General features: G+C 41.8%; 1 protein-coding gene across 2 annotated transcripts in view; it reads left to right on the top strand.

Annotated features, from left to right (window-relative positions):
* The window catches only part of ANAPC1 (anaphase promoting complex subunit 1), a 160,915-nt gene that overhangs the window by 80,266 nt on the left and 64,622 nt on the right, over positions 1 to 16,027 (top strand). For both annotated transcript variants that reach the window (XM_068232285.1, XM_068232284.1), the window contains 3 exons: positions 9,377 to 9,611; positions 10,966 to 11,057; positions 11,860 to 11,994. In XM_068232285.1, the coding sequence (XP_068088386.1) occupies positions 9,377 to 9,611; positions 10,966 to 11,057; positions 11,860 to 11,994 (462 nt within the window). The remainder of the gene's footprint in view (positions 1 to 9,376; positions 9,612 to 10,965; positions 11,058 to 11,859; positions 11,995 to 16,027) is intronic.

The following is a 16,027-nucleotide window of genomic DNA, read 5'->3' as shown; positions in this document are numbered from 1 at the left end:
TGGGAGCGTTCTGTGCTTGCGGAGGGTCAGAACTCTTCCTGACCACTAGAGCGCAACGGGTACACATTCCCAACCGAGCTGCGGATGTGCGACAAAGTGTGGCTCAGCCGAGCTTTCGGGCCGAATTTCGGGGGACAGGAGCCACCCAGGGGGACGGCAAGGGACGAGCAGCCTCAAGGGGGCTTAAGGAAGCCCCATGCAAGTATGGCCCCTGAGACCATTTTCATCTCAGGTACACTTTAAAGTAAACCTAAGATAATAAAATACACAGAACTGATACCCGATACCCATACAGTGGGTTGCAAAAGTATTCGGCCCCCTTAAAGTTTTCCACATTTTGTCACATTACTGCCACAAACGTGAATCAATTTTATTGGAATTCCACGTGAAAGACCAATACAAAGTGGTGTACATATGAGAAGTGGATCGAAAATCATACATGATTACAAACATTTTTTTACAAATAAATAACTGCAAAGTGGGGTTTGCGTAATTATTCAGTCCCCTGAGTCAATACTTTGTAGAACCACCTTTTGCTGCAATTACAGCTGCCAGTCTTTTAGGGTATGTCTCTACCAGCTTTGCACATCTTGAGATTGAAATCCTTGCCCATTCTTCTTTGCAAAACAGCTCCAGCTCAGTCAGATTAGATGGACAGCGTTTGTGAACAGCAGTTTTCAGATCTTGCCACAGATTCTCGATTGGATTTAGATCAGGACTTTGACTGGGCCACATGGATATGTTTTGTTTTAAACCATTCTATTGTTGCCCTGGCTTTACGTTTAGGGTCGTTGTCCTGCTGGAAGGTGAACCTCCGCCCCAGTCTCAAGTCTTTTGCAGTCTCCAAGGGGTTTTCTTCCAAGTTTGCCCTGTATTTGGCTCCATCCATCTTCCCATCAACTCTGACTAGCTTCCCTGTCCCTGCTGAAGAGATGCACCCCCCGAGCATGATGCTGCCACCACCATATTTGACATTTGGGATGGTGTGTTCAGAGTGATGTGCAGTGTTAGTTTTCCGCCACACATAGCTTTTTGCATTTTGGCCAAAAAGTTCCATTTTGGTCTCATCTGACCAGAGCACCTTCTGTTTGCTGTGTCCCCCACATAGCTTGTGGCAAACTGCAAACGGGACTTCTTATGCTTTCTGTTAACAATGCCTTTCTTCTTGCCACTCTTCCATAAGGGCCAACTTTGTACAGTGCATGACTAATAGTTGTCCTATGGCCAGAGTCTCCCACCTGAGCTGTAGATATCTGCAGCTCGTCCAGAGTCACCATGGGCCTCTTAACTGCATTTCTGACCAGCACTCTCCTTGTTCCGCCTGTGAGTTTAGGTGGATGGCCTTGTCTTGGTAGGTTTACAGTTGTGCCATACTCTTTCCATTTCTGAATGATCGCTTGAACAGTGCACCTTGGGATGTTCAAGGCTTTGGAAATCTTTTTGTAGCCTAAGCCTGCTTTAAATTTCTCAATAACTTGATCCCTGACCGGTCTTGTGTGTTCTTTGGACTTCACGGTGTTGTTGCTCCCAATAATCCCTTAGACAACCTCTGAGGCCCTCACAGAGCTGCTGTATATGTACTGACATTAGATTACACACAGGTGCACTCTATTTAGTCATTAGCACTCATCAGGCAATGTCTATAGGCAACTGACTTCACTCAGATCAAAGGGGGCCGAAAAAGTATGCACACACAACTTTGCAGTTATTTATTTGTAAAAAGTGTTTGGAATCATGTATGATTTTCGGTCCACTTCTCATGTGTACACCACTTTGTGTTGGTCTTTCATGTGGAATTCCAATAAAATTGATTCATGTTTGTGGCAGTAATATGACAAAATGTGGAAAACTTCAAGGGGGCCGAATACTTTTGCAACCCACTGTTAGTCCCTCACATAATGTACTGTGGTAGAAAATATGTAGCATGTTACACAGGCCTCAGTGAAAGGTGAGAAGCCAGGACAGTTTATTTGCTAAATAGCTCTCAGGGTGGATGAGAAAAAATTCTCACACCAAAGTAACCCCCAGAAGCCCAAAAGATATAGGTCACCTCAGGACACTAGTGGAGAGGAAATTCTGCGGTGTGCATAAACTGGTTGCCTGGTAACTCCTCTACCAGAAGGAAGTCACCTAGTATGATAGTTGTTGTCTCTTTATAGATCTAGCTGTTTAACCAAAATATTATTTTAAAACCATTTATGAAATGCTACGTTTTAGTTCAATTTTTTTCTCCTCTGGCATAGATATATATCATATGGGATATGGCTACATACATCATTGGCTCTATGTTCAGAAGATGTCTAGTAAATTACTTTTTAAGTACTTATTCACACTTTACAATAGTTGTACGCTGCTAACATCTCAAAGCGTTTTCTGTTCTCCATCCCCTTGCAATCTGTATGCCAAAATTAAGTAGACAGAAATCCAAAGTTTTCCTTTTGATGGTAAAAAACAAACTAATAAGCAAAAAACTTGCTTCCTGGTTTTATTGGAGCCAATTTATGAATAATGTTGACCGATGACTGCTTAAGGTGGCCATACGTCTGTCGACTTGGCGGCCAATCGACTATCAGATTTGGTAATTATTTTTGAATGTGATGAAAATTGGTGCTGCCAAGAGCATGCCTGATCAACAATTTGACCAATTCCAGGCTGAAATTGGTCCCATGTATCAATCGGACATGCTGGAAAATCTCGGGCCAACGTACTTGATCGGGTGCATGGCCAAAATGGCGTGCGATAATCATAAACTCGGCAGAACCCCTGGCCGCTGTCCCCCAATGTTTCATGTTCGCAGGTGAAGTATAACTGCACGGGCATCGGGAAGAGGCATAGAACATTAGGGGGACAACAGCCGGGGGCAGCATGGTGGCCTGCGGTTTATGGTGGCCAACATATCTCGATCAGCTGCCAGTATCGCTAGTTGTAGTGGTATCTTTATGCTTTTGTATGAGAGGATATTATTTCCAGGCTTTCCCGGTTTACTTAACCCTACTGCTTCTACTCAAACAAAAGTTATCTTGTTACAGTTCCAAGCACCCAGTGCGGAAGAGTCTGGGTGCCGCAGGTTAAGCTACACAAGTCTTCTCTTTCTTGTGGTTCAGTGAACAATGAAAGCTAGCCTGCAAATTTCCCATCAGTTCTAGGAGTCGGCAATCGTGAGTTGGTAATTTCACATGACAGGGCTCCACTAGAACAAGGAACAAAGTATTTACTTTTTTTTTTTAACCATCAAAATTTGCCTTGCATGTCAAAGGCTTAATCACTGTAGGGTGTAGATGCACTTTAAAACTGAATTTTTTGTTGCACAAACCGCATATGGCATACAGAATGTAATATTGGGGGACTTTACTTACTAAACTACAGTATTAGATGGGATATTATATTTGTTCCTGTAGTTTGGCTTTAGTTATTGATCATTTTGTACCACTGCTAAATAATGTAATCTGGACCTAAACCATTGTTATCATACCAAAAGGATTCAGTTTACCTAATATGAGTTTGCCTTTTGCATCCTATAAAAGGTGGTTTTCATTTTCCTCAGTTACCTGTATATTGGAATATACTTTCACTTCACTTGAAGTAAAAAGCAAGGTGGCACTTCTCTGAAAATAAGTGCATGAAAAGGTCAATATTTTCACGAGTTTCAGAATTATTCCTCTGCGACTTTTCTTCTTTAAACCTGCTATGAGTAAATTAAATAAATTATTGGACACATGTTATAAGTATAGTAAAGTTCTGAAAGAGCTCATCTGCTTTAAAGGACAACTGAAGTGGGAAGAATATGTAGGCTGCCATATTTATTTCCTTCTAAACAATACTAGTTTCCTGGCAGCGCTGCTGATCTATTTGGCTACAGTAGTGTCTGAATAACACCAGAAAGAAGCAAGGAACTAATCTTGCCAGATCTGATAATGGCAGAAACACCTGATTTGCTGCATGCTTGTTCAGGTTCTACTGTCAAAGTATTAGAGGCAGAGGATCAGCAGGACAGCTAGGCAATGTGCATTGTTTAAAAGGAAATAAATATGGCAGCCTCAGTGTCCCTCTCATTACAGTTGTCCTTTAAGAATTAGTTGGAGATCATACAATGGGTGGGATTCATGGTAGAATCTAAAACCCTTCTAAATAACCAGTGGAGCCCCAGTTAGCTGCCTCACCTAGACTTTTGCCATACCCACAAAGAGATGAAATTTAAATAAATCCTTTAAAGTGTACCTGTAGGGAAAAAGTGCCCCATTTACTTGACTCAGTAGAGTAGAATAGAGCCTCTGGATAAGCTAAAGGCTTTCCCTGTTCCCTTCGCTTCCACCAATCCAGTGCTGATACCCCCCCCCCCCCCCCCCAAACCTCTTCAACAAGGGCGTGTCGAGAAGTGCGCACAGTTTCCTCTTCCATCCGTGATAGAGTGTGGCTACACAGGGTAGGGCACCTGCGCAGTAGCACGGATACACAGGGTTGGACACCTGCACACTAGCATGGACACACAGCACCAGACGCCTGCGCAGTAGCACGGATACACAGGACAGGACACCTGCACACTGATACGGACACACAGCACAGGAGGCCTGCACAGTAGCATGGCACACAGCGCAGGACGACAGCGCAGTAGCCCGGACACACAGGTTGGAACGCCTGCGCAGTATCATGGACACATGGGGCAGGACGCCTGCACAGTAGCACAGACACACAGGGCAGGACGCCAGCACGGACACACAGGGCAGGACGCCTGCAGAGTAGCACGGACACACAGGATGCCTGCACAGTAGCACGGACACACAGGACGCCTGCACAGTAGCACGGACACACAGGAGGCCTGCACAGTAGCACGGACACACAGGAGGCCTGCACAGTAGCACGGACACACAGGACGCCTGCACAGTAGCACGGACACACAGGACGCCTGCACAGTAGCACGGACACACAGGAGGCCTGCACAGTAGCACGGACACACAGGAGGCCTGCACAGTAGCACGGACACACAGGAGGCCTGCACAGTAGCACGGACACACAGGAGGCCTGCACAGTAGCACGGACACACAGGACGCCTGCACAGTAGCACGGACACACAGGACGCCTGCACAGTAGCACGGACACACAGGACGCCTGCACAGTAGCACGGACACACAGGACGCCTGCACAGTAGCACGGACACACAGGACGCCTGCACAGTAGCACGGACACACAGGACGCCTGCACAGTAGCACGGACACACAGGACGCCTGCACAGTAGCACGGACACACAGGACGCCTGCACAGTAGCACGGACACACAGGACGCCTGCACAGTAGCACGGACACACAGGACGCCTGCACAGTAGCACGGACACACAGGACGCCTGCACAGTAGCACGGACACACAGGACGCCTGCACAGTAGCACGGACACACAGGACGCCTGCACAGTAGCACGGACACACGGGGCAGGACGCCTACACAGTAGCATGGACACACGGGGCAGGACGCCTACACAGTAGCATGGACACACAGGGCAGGATGCCTGCGCAGTAGCACAGACACAACGTGCAGGACGCCTGCGCAGTAGCACGGACACACAGCGCATGACACTTACGCAGTACCACGGACGCACAGGACAGGACGCCTGTGCAGTAGTACGGAGCTACTCAGGCTTGGTTTTTTCATGAGTGGGAGCATGGCCACCAACTTTCAGAGGGTTCCAGCGCTGGATCGGTGGTCTCTACGAGGACGTGGGAAGCCTCTGGAGAATGCAAAGGTTTGTGTCAGGTTTGCTTTAAATAATAAAAAAAAAGACAGGAATTAAAGTTTTTATTTATATCCCACACAGTAATATAGGTGAAAGTGAGTGTCCCAATCCTTGTAATCCATCTAGCCTATGCCCAAATCCTTGTAATCCATCTTGGTGTTATTGCAGTGTCTTAATTTGTAAGTCTTTTTGCTTGATTGAAGAGTTGCATAGCAACCATCTGCTTTGTTGTTTCCAAGAGCAAACTGAGCGCAATCCTGCCATGGCATTCTTGAATTTCCCACTAGAGCTTCTCATTGGCCCACTATTCTTGACCAGTCCTTAGTGGCAAATCCAGATATGCTCCAGTGGGGCTTGATTGAATTTTCCACCGAGTGTCTATGCCATATTTCAACACATTGCTGATGAGGATTTCCGTTGGTCAATACCAATGGAAAGTAATGACAGGAAATTCAAGTATGCTGAAGCCAGGCCTTTTACTCAGGGTCCAGTGGGCAAGCAACAGAAGCAAACACAGAGGGCAGCATACTGCCATCAAAATAGAATTATACAAGAACAGAACAGTACACATGAAGGAAACCTTACTCAATAAACACAATTAGAATTATGGGTTTTAATAGATTTATGTTAATAACTGTGTGTTTTATGAAAATATTTGATCACATTCCTAGTTTGCTTTAGGTTTTTAACTTTTTATAGGTTACCTGTTTGCCTGGATGAGAGTAGCTATCTAGGCACCCTTTTGTTAAGGGGGTGGCCAGATGGTGCCATAAGCCTCTCATTCAATTGCCCTACACTCTCCTAGGCACTAGAGGTGTGAAATATCCTCTTATTTTTTTACCTTAACTGGCACAAGTCATTGTTGCATCCTGTTTAAACCAGTCAACAAGGAAATTAAAGATGTCTTTTGTAACTATGTGTACCACCCTTATCATATTGATTCCAAAGCCAGGCAAAGATCTAACACGCCTTTTGTCCTATCTGCTTTCACAGGATGCCAAGATCTTGGCTAAAATCCTTTCTAACAGATTAAATAAGTTCATTCTGACGTTAATTCATAACAAAACAGCACAAGTTCTGATTGTTATTAAACACAAGTTGTGATTGTTAATTCATAACTATCAGACTGGCTTTATGCCTGGGAAAAAGACCTCCCTTAACATCACATGTTTGTTTGGAAACCTACAGGCCAACCACATAAATAACGCTCAACGTGTTGTTGTGTCCTTGGATGCTGCCAAGGCCTTTGATGCAGTGGAATGGCCCTTTTTACTTTCTACATTGGCTTGCTTTGGCGAGAACTTCATTAGATGGGTACAAGTCTTATATGAGAGCGCGGTGGCTCGTGTATGCACTAATACCTCCCTGTCTGACCCCTTACCTATTTGCAGAGGGACCAGGCTGGGATGTTGCCATTACTTTATGCTTAATCAAGCATAACCTCTGGCTTGTAGAATTAGGGCTGACTCATGCATTGAGGGACTTTGTATTGGAGGTACTGAGGAAAAAATCAGCCAATATGCTGATGATACTATTCTGTGCTTAGGTAACCCCCATGACTCCCTGTAATGCTAAAATTGCATTGCGAGTTCAATATACCATAATTGCTAAGGAAAGCACAGCACTTGTTGCAAGAAACTTGGTTTACTAAAGCAAAATATTTAAGATAATGCAAAACACAAGCAATAGTAGAACTGTACAATTGCAAACACAAATAGGAAAGCATTCACATACAATCTTCCCAATAATAAGTAAACACAAATGAATACTTATCTTTCAAAACGCCATGAAATCCTGCTCAGATTATGGACCCACAGAGAATGACTTTTCCTTTTCAAGCTCATACATGCTCCCTCCTTGCACAGGAACTCCAAAGAAGCATGTCTTCAGTCCTCAGTGGTGTGGAACAGAAAAAAAGCTGTGTGTGTGATATTCTATCAACTCCTCCCACAGCTAACCTGTTGCAGTCTATTGTAACTTTAGTCACACCTACTCCTAACACAATGGCTGCCATATTGGCATTGTTAGACGCAAAATGGAGTCTGCACATGGCAAAGACTCCATTTTACATTGGCACACAAGACACTAAGAAAGTCAATAAATATAGCATAACACCCTCTCTCAGTATCAATTGACTTTATTAGTGAAATAGGCAAATACTCTGGACTCTCTGTGAACTGGGCGAAGTCCGTTATCATGGGTATAGATCATCCAGCAATGTCTCCTGAACTCTTTGGTCACTCCTCCAGTGACAGGTCAAATAATTTGCCTTTTGCACATCTTAAAGATACATGTATTAATGCTCCAAATCACACTATACTACAACAAGCATCAGGTGTATGGCTATCTGTTAAGAATCTGTCCTTGCTTACCTCCTGGGAATATCCTACCCCTTTGGCAAAATCCCCAGTTATCCCTCTGGGCTTATAAGGATATAGTGTACTTGGGTCAAATACTGCAGGGCTCTAAGTTTCTTTCCTATCCTACATTGAAAGAGCAATTTTCATTGTTACCCATTCATTAATTTATGTATGCCCAACTACAGCATGCCCTTCAGGCTCAATTTCAAGCTGGGCTGCCTTGTACTGGGGAATCACCGGTTATGGAAGAAATAAAGGATGGTCCTACTAAACACGAGCTTGGTACTTCATACTCCTTTCTCCTTGAAAGACTGACATCACCGGTAACTGATAATGCCCTTGCTAAGTGGACTCAACTAGGTGTGCAACTGGATGAGGAAGAATGGGAAGATTGCCTGGCTACTCCTAAATTCATATCACCCTGCCTTAGTGAAAGACTCAATTATATACGCTCCATCAGAGCTATCTCACCCCATCCCGTATAGCTACATATTTCCCCCCTCTGCCTCCAACCTTTGTCCCAAATGCTCCATACCTAACCCTTCATTTTTGCACCTTATCTGGCAATGCCCACCTGTTGCAGAATTTTAGAAGCAAATAGTAGATTTCTTACATGATGTTATGGGCTCACCTGTTTCTCTAGACATTAAACATTGCCTCCTTAATCTGCTACACAAAGACACTCCCAAATCCGATAACGTTTTTCTGATGGAAACGCTATTTATGGCCAAACAATGTATTGCATACCGCTGGCTATCTCCCATTCTCCCTACTCTAGAGATCTGGAAAGTCAGAAGATACTTACCTTACAAAAAATTGGTATATGCCCACATAAAGTGTCCGGACAAGTTTAACAAAGTTTGGGACCGTTGGTTGTCCAATCCTTTAGTGTAACTTGCATGCAATAAGTTTCCTATGTTCTCTGTTTTTACATAGATGTTATCCTTTAGAGTTCTTAACATGCACTTATGTGTATATGCCTTTCTTATACTCTGTTTTTGCATTTATCTGACTTTACATTGTAGTTACTCTGTACTGCCTTATATTTCAATAAACACCTTTGGTTGATAAAAAAAAAAAAATGTCTTTTGTAGAAGGTATTTGTTTGTAAAAACTAGAAAATTCAAGTAATCAAAACGTGGCATGATCATTTTAAGGCAAAAATATATAAGTATTGGTTTGAATTAAATAATTTCCAGTTACAAGCTGTGTCTTCTATAGTCTTTTTAGATTCCTGATGCACACTATTTTTTTTTCTTTTTTTCCTCTCCTTTTCTTTTTTTTTTCCAACAGGGTCATGAGATGACAAGTATTGGTTTGCTGCTTGGTGTCTCAGCTGCAAAGCTTGGAACAATGGACATTTCAATTACCCGACTTTTGAGCATCCACATCCCAGCTCTGTTACCGCCCACATCTACAGAGCTGGATGTACCTCATAATGTGCAGGTGGCAGCTGTGATTGGCATTGGTCTGGTATACCAGGGAACCGCTCACAGACACATTGCAGAGGTTCTGCTGGCTGAAATAGGTAACACATTATCTCCAAAGAACAGTCCAATTTGCAGTTTCCTGGAGTCTGACAATAGTTATGCACTTAACAGTTTTGGAACGATATTCACATTTTATTTCACTTAGATTAAAAAAAAAAACATAGCTGATGCTTTTGCCTCCTGTAACTTGTGCACATCTAATATATTCCTATTGATTATGCGTTAAGAGACACTGGTTGTCTTGAAATATTATGTAAAACATCTGATTAGAGTAATGGCAACTTTTTTGCATGGCTTGAAGATATTGGTGTAGTCCTCACGTACCCCCAACAGTGCATGTTTTGTGAAAATCCACAGAGGTAGTTAATGAGCTCTGCTAAGACACTAAATACCTCACCTGTGAATGTTTGTGATTTTATGCAATACATGCATTGTTGGGGGGATACTTGAGGACTGAGTTGAAACACCCTGATGTAGGGGCAATACCTTGGTAAGAGCATGCTGTATACACCTGCAAGGCTTAACCCCTCACTTTGTAGCCTGATTTGTCTTTTGTCAGCTGAATCAAGTTTCCTTGACGGACCATTGCATTTTCAGCCCTCAGCGTTGTCTGTGCTTCCGCACTAAAGCTTTTATCGGAAAACGTCTGTTTTTCCTTGAAATTTTCAGGCTGTAAGAGACATTCTTAATTCAGTAAGACCACACTTTGTATCGCTGCTGTGTTCAGTCTTTCCATAGTGTAAGAGGTTCACACTGTAGTGTCTTCAGCAACCTCAACTTAGTTCAGCATGACCTTTCCTCAATCGCTTTCATTTTTTCTTCACAGATGATTCTTCACAGATGATTTCTGTTACAGTTGATTCATGGATTGTGTTTTAAAGAGGAACTCCAGCAACAATAATGTAGTAAAAAAAAGTGCTTCATTTTTACCATAATTATGTATAAATGATTTAGTCAGTGTTTGCTCATTGTAAAATCTTTCCTCTCCCCAATTTACATTCTGACATTTATTACATGGTGACATTTTTACTGTGCGCAGGTTATGTAGCTGCTCCTAGCTGTTTTGGCTGTTAGAGACAGCTGTAAACAGCTATTTCCTGTCTGTGAACCCTGTTACATTGTAACAAACTGCCAAAAGTACCGCGGTCCCAGAGCTTCTTGTGGGAGGGGTTTCAGCACAAAATCAGTCATACAGCACCCCCTGATGGTCTGTTTGTGAAAAGCATTATATTTCTCATGTAAAAGGGGGTATCAGCTACTGATTGGGATAAAGTTCAATTCTAGGTTGGAGTTTCTCTTTAAACTACTTGTTTATTCGCAGTCACTACCTGTTTAATTGAATTGTTTAATGCAGCTATGATCTGATCCTTTTATTTTTTAATCTGATTATAGGACGCCCCCCAGGTCCTGAGATGGAGTATTGCACAGACAGGGAATCTTATTCATTGGCTGCTGGCCTGTCTTTGGGCATGGTATGCCTTGGGGTAAGGCCTAACAGAAATGTATAGATCACTTATACATTACAATAAACCGTTTTGATGGTGTTCGTTGCTAAATTATTGTTGCTTTAAAATCTTCACTTCTTAAAGGGAACCTGTACTGAGTAAAATTATTTAAAATAAACACGTGGTAACTTCAAATGAACATTAAATTGTTACCTTGGCATCAGTTCCTCTCAGCAGCTCACCATTTTCTTCTGACAATAATCTCTTCCAGTTCTGACAACATTTTGTCAGAACTGAAATATATCAGTTGCTGTCAGTTATATATCAGTTGCTGTCAGTTATAGCTGAATGGACATCTGATGTGCCCGGTTATGTCCATGTTTCCCTATGGCTCAAGTGGACGATGTTACAGTTTAACAGTGTGCTGACCAGAAAGCTGTTATGGGGTAATGGCCATTTTCAAAATGAAGGACGGAGAATTCCCTTGATCACAGTGGACAAGCAGGACGCGGGAGAGGAGAAAAAGATTTAGGAGTAGACTACACGGGAGGCAAAGTATGACTTGTGTATGTGTATTTTGACTTTTAATTTTCAGTTCAGGTTTTCTTTAAGAGGTCTCCAAAATCTCATAGTCTACACTCATTTACTGCATTACAGAGCTAATTCAGTGACCTTTCAACTGCTAGTCTGCTGAGACCTAGGTGAAAGTCGCAACCTCTCCAGCCTGGAGACTCCAGCCACCTTATAGCAGATCCTTTTTTCATTAATTCCTGGCCGAAATTGCTAGACACGTTGTCTAGTTGTGCATTGTAATCTGGAGTGTTTTGTTTTTTAACCTTAGCATGGGAGTAATCTGATTGGCATGTCTGACCTGAACGTTCCAGAGCAGCTCTACCAGTACATGGTTGGTGGACACAAGCGGTCGCATGTCGGCGTCAGCAGAGAAAAACACAAGTCCCCCAGCTATCAGATCAAGGTAACTTTAATGTGGTGTCTTTTGCAAAGCTTGTGTGTGTGTTTGAAATATTTTAATGCCATTAATCTACTGCTTTCTACTTTGCTTCACCCACCTACAAACAGAACAGAGGACAGGTAAAGCAAATTATTTTTTACAGAAGACATTTATTGTATAAAGCCGTATTAATCGCATTACAGCTGTTGCCTAAAGTATCATAAGCTTGTCAAAAAATAATTGTATGAAAGCATGAATAACATTATTATAAAAAAAATTGTTGTCAAGTGGGCCAAAAAATCCAAGTCACTATTTAAAAACTAAAGGTGGTCTTTAGTGATGTGTGGGCAGATCGACCATGAGACAGATCTCTCTCCGTTCAAATTAGATATGTTGCCTTCTCATACACGGCAAACCAATTCCATATAGATTTCAGCATAAAATTTATCTGAAATTTGCCTACCTTAACCACCTGCCTGGACGCCCTTCCTCCCAAGGTGTAAAATATCCCGCCTTACTTCCGGGCCACCCTGGTTACCACAGGTGTTTTACCACCTCACACACATGCCTGGTGCCACATGGTACAGTCACTTGGTAAAGCGGGTGACAGTGGATAGGGTTGGTGTGGAGGAGACCATTTACACACAGGACGTCGGCTGGGGGTACATACCATGCACTTGAGTGAGCACTTCCTCCTAGATTTTCCAGCATGCCGATTGATGATCATCGATCAGGTGGACAGGTTGTAGCACTGATTTGCAACCAATTCAATGCAATTTTTTAATCGGATGGCTGATCGGCCCACAACATCACTAGATGTACGGCCTCCCTAACACTCATGTCTTTTTAGTCTTTTAAAATAAATATTGTTTTTTCTTGAGTTTTCTCACCTACTTCTGATAGGAAGTAAAGGGCCTGGGCACACAGTCACGTTGCTGAGTGAATTCCAGCAATCTGTATTTGAGTGTACAAGTGTGTCTGGGCTCTAAGTGTAGTGAAAGTATGCCAAAATCACACTGGGGGTTTCCAAATGTTTGGCAATTGTGTATGCAATTGTCAGTTTTTCTGTGGAAACTGGTGCTCAGAACCTTCACCCCCTGCCACTGTCTGTCATTGAGGGTGTCTATCACAACGTTGGGCCAATAGCAGAGTGTAGCAGGGATGGGCCTATGTTCATCTTTCTGAAAGAGAATTGAGAGTGGCAGATTACAATAGACTGGGCTTCAGAACACTTTTAAAGAAAACATACATCTCAGTAAGTGACTGCACTACACTTAACACCTCAATGTTATGTTAAAGGAAACCTATCAATAACAGTCCCTTTTAAGTTGAGTTGAGGAACCTTCCATGAACCCCATTTTGATGTAAATGTGTGGTTTCATTGTGGAGTGTCAAGCTACACAGCACAGAAGGTGTATCTGAGGACTTGCACAATCAACATCACACTTACAATGCATGGTGTATACTCTTGTATTGCAACCTGGGCATGTATTGTAGTCAGCTACATGTTTCTGCTACATGTCATTTGTGTAATCATAAGCCGTAACCATTCATTTTCTTGGTTTATTCCTCTAATGGTGCCCATCAATGTTACAATCCTAACAAATCCATGTAGGGGTAAACTGAATGAGTATGCTTTGAATGGATACGTTAGGTCCCTCTTATTGCATAGAAATGGTAAAATTGTACAATGTAATAGGAGATAAGTACTGGTAGAGACAAAAAGGACACATGGACACCAGGAGCTGGTTTTGGTTAGGATGTATCGGTCACTACTCCAAAAAAAGAAGTCCATGCCACAGCCAAGTTGTTGGGTGAGAAGTAAACTAAACACAAAAGCAGGAGGTGCACATAATCATAGAATACTGCAACTCTAAATACAAAATAGAAAATCCTGCTCCTACCTTAACCACTTCAGCACTCAGTCGTTTTCACTTTATGCATCCAAGCAATGTTCACCTCCCATTCATTCGCCTATAACTTTATCACTATTTATCACAATGAACTGATCTATATCTTGTTATTCCGCCACCAATTAGGCTTTCTTTGGGTGGTACATTTTGCTAAGAGCTACCTTACTGTAAATGCATTTGAACAGTAAGAATAAGAAAAAAATGGAAAAAAAATCAGTATTTCTCAGTTTTTGGCCATTATAGTTTTAAAATAATACATGCCTCCATAATTAAAACCCACGTATTGTATTTGCCCATTTGTCCCAGTTATTACACCGTTTAAATTATGTCCCTATCACAATGTATGGCGACAATATTTTATTTGGAAATAAAAGTGCATTTTTTTCCATTTTGCATCCATCACTATTTACAAGCTTTTAATAAAATATTTCATCTTTACATAGATATTTAAAAAGTTTAGACCCTAAGGTAAATATTTGTGGTTTTTTTTTATTTGTAATTTTTTTTTTATTATTATTATTAAACATTTTATTTTGGGTATTTTTGGGAGGGTGGGATGTAAATAGTAATTTTCTTAATATAAACATGTTTTTTTTTTTTTAATGTAGATGGCAACCTTAGGTTTGTTTACATGACATCACTCTAAGCGTAACATGTACGCTTAGAGGGACGTAGGGGGACGTAGGAGGCAGAAAAAGCAAGGCTTCCGAGAGAAGCTGTCGCTTTTTCTGCGGGGGAGAGGAATCAGTGATCGGGCACCATGGCCTGATTCATTGATTCCTGGGCTAAAGATCCCCGGCCAGGAGTGCGCATGCAATCGGCCACGGGAGCGCACATTGCCTCCTGGATGTAGCTCTACGCCCAGGAGGACAAAGTGGTTAAGAAGGAGGCTCACAGTCTATTTTATATAAAAATATTTCGACTTTTATTTAGTATTTAGGGCAACGCGTTTCACGGCATAGGCCACTTCCCCAGGTCATATAATGTGCCTCTGCTGCCACCGTATGACACCACATGACACTCTTCAGGATACCAACTTTTACAATCATTTTCCTTGTTTCAGAATCAGAAACACTTCCTACATCTGTATATTGGTATTTAGCCCCGCCCTCCCAGTGATGCTTAGCTTAAGCTGTTTAGCTATGTAAAATACTTACTCTTCGCATTCTGGTAAACCAGACATTATTTTCACTGGCTTCTGAATTCTTAGAATCATTTTGCAAAGCTGTACCTGACAAGACTAAAATTTCAGAATTTGAGGGAAAACTTTATGATGAGAAAACACTAGCTAAATGTTTTAAAAATTAATTTTGTACAAACAATTTTATTAAGTTGTTTTCATTACAGTTCCTCTCTTTTTTTTTTTTTTTTTTTTTATTTTTTTTTTTTTATTTAAGTGACTTCATCCAGCCGTTTTCTTTACCTTCTGGTTTCCTTATTCAAAGGACAATGCATGTTACTGCAACGTCTACGGTTAATAAAATGTACTCGGGGCATTTTGTTAATTTGCATAGAGCGATACAAGGGAGAGATTACAGGATAGAGAGGCAGTATTTTTCACTTCCAAAAGTTGAGGTTATGTAACATAACTGCATTAAGTTCTGTTATGAAACACAAGCTCAGAATGAGGTATATGCATTCTATGCTTCCATGCAGAGTTTGCAGATTCAACCCTTCAGTATAAGATACAACCCTTCAGTATAGAATATAAATTAACAAATGTAGAAGCCCTGGGAACCGTTTTAAAGCACATTTTTCATACACCGATTCATACACACAGCAGCTAGTTTACTTTTAGTATAAGTTCAGGGTAACAATTTCTACTATACTGTACATGCTGGGCTTAGCTTGCCCATAATTTACAAATAGGATTAAATAAATAATGCAAGAATATGGAATTTTTGACAAACTCCTGTTTCTATTTCCAGCTCAAAATATTAATAATAATAATTAGTATTATAAAAAATAATAGCAGAGCTATTTTAGTACTGCCTTGTTAGTCTCATCGCTCCATGATGCCCTTTCCATAGTGCAGTGTAGATATGTGCATGTACTCGCACTAGAGTCCATTCATATGTATGCGTTAACACATGCGTTCCAACGCAACACATACATTCTCTGTCGTAGTGTCCATTGCAGTCCAG

This window comes from Hyperolius riggenbachi, chromosome 4 (genome assembly GCF_040937935.1).
Source record: "Hyperolius riggenbachi isolate aHypRig1 chromosome 4, aHypRig1.pri, whole genome shotgun sequence".
Taxonomy (NCBI): Eukaryota; Metazoa; Chordata; class Amphibia; order Anura; family Hyperoliidae; genus Hyperolius; species Hyperolius riggenbachi.
The sequence above is the reverse complement of the archived record's forward strand: the minus strand, read 5'-3'. Positions and strand labels throughout refer to the sequence as shown.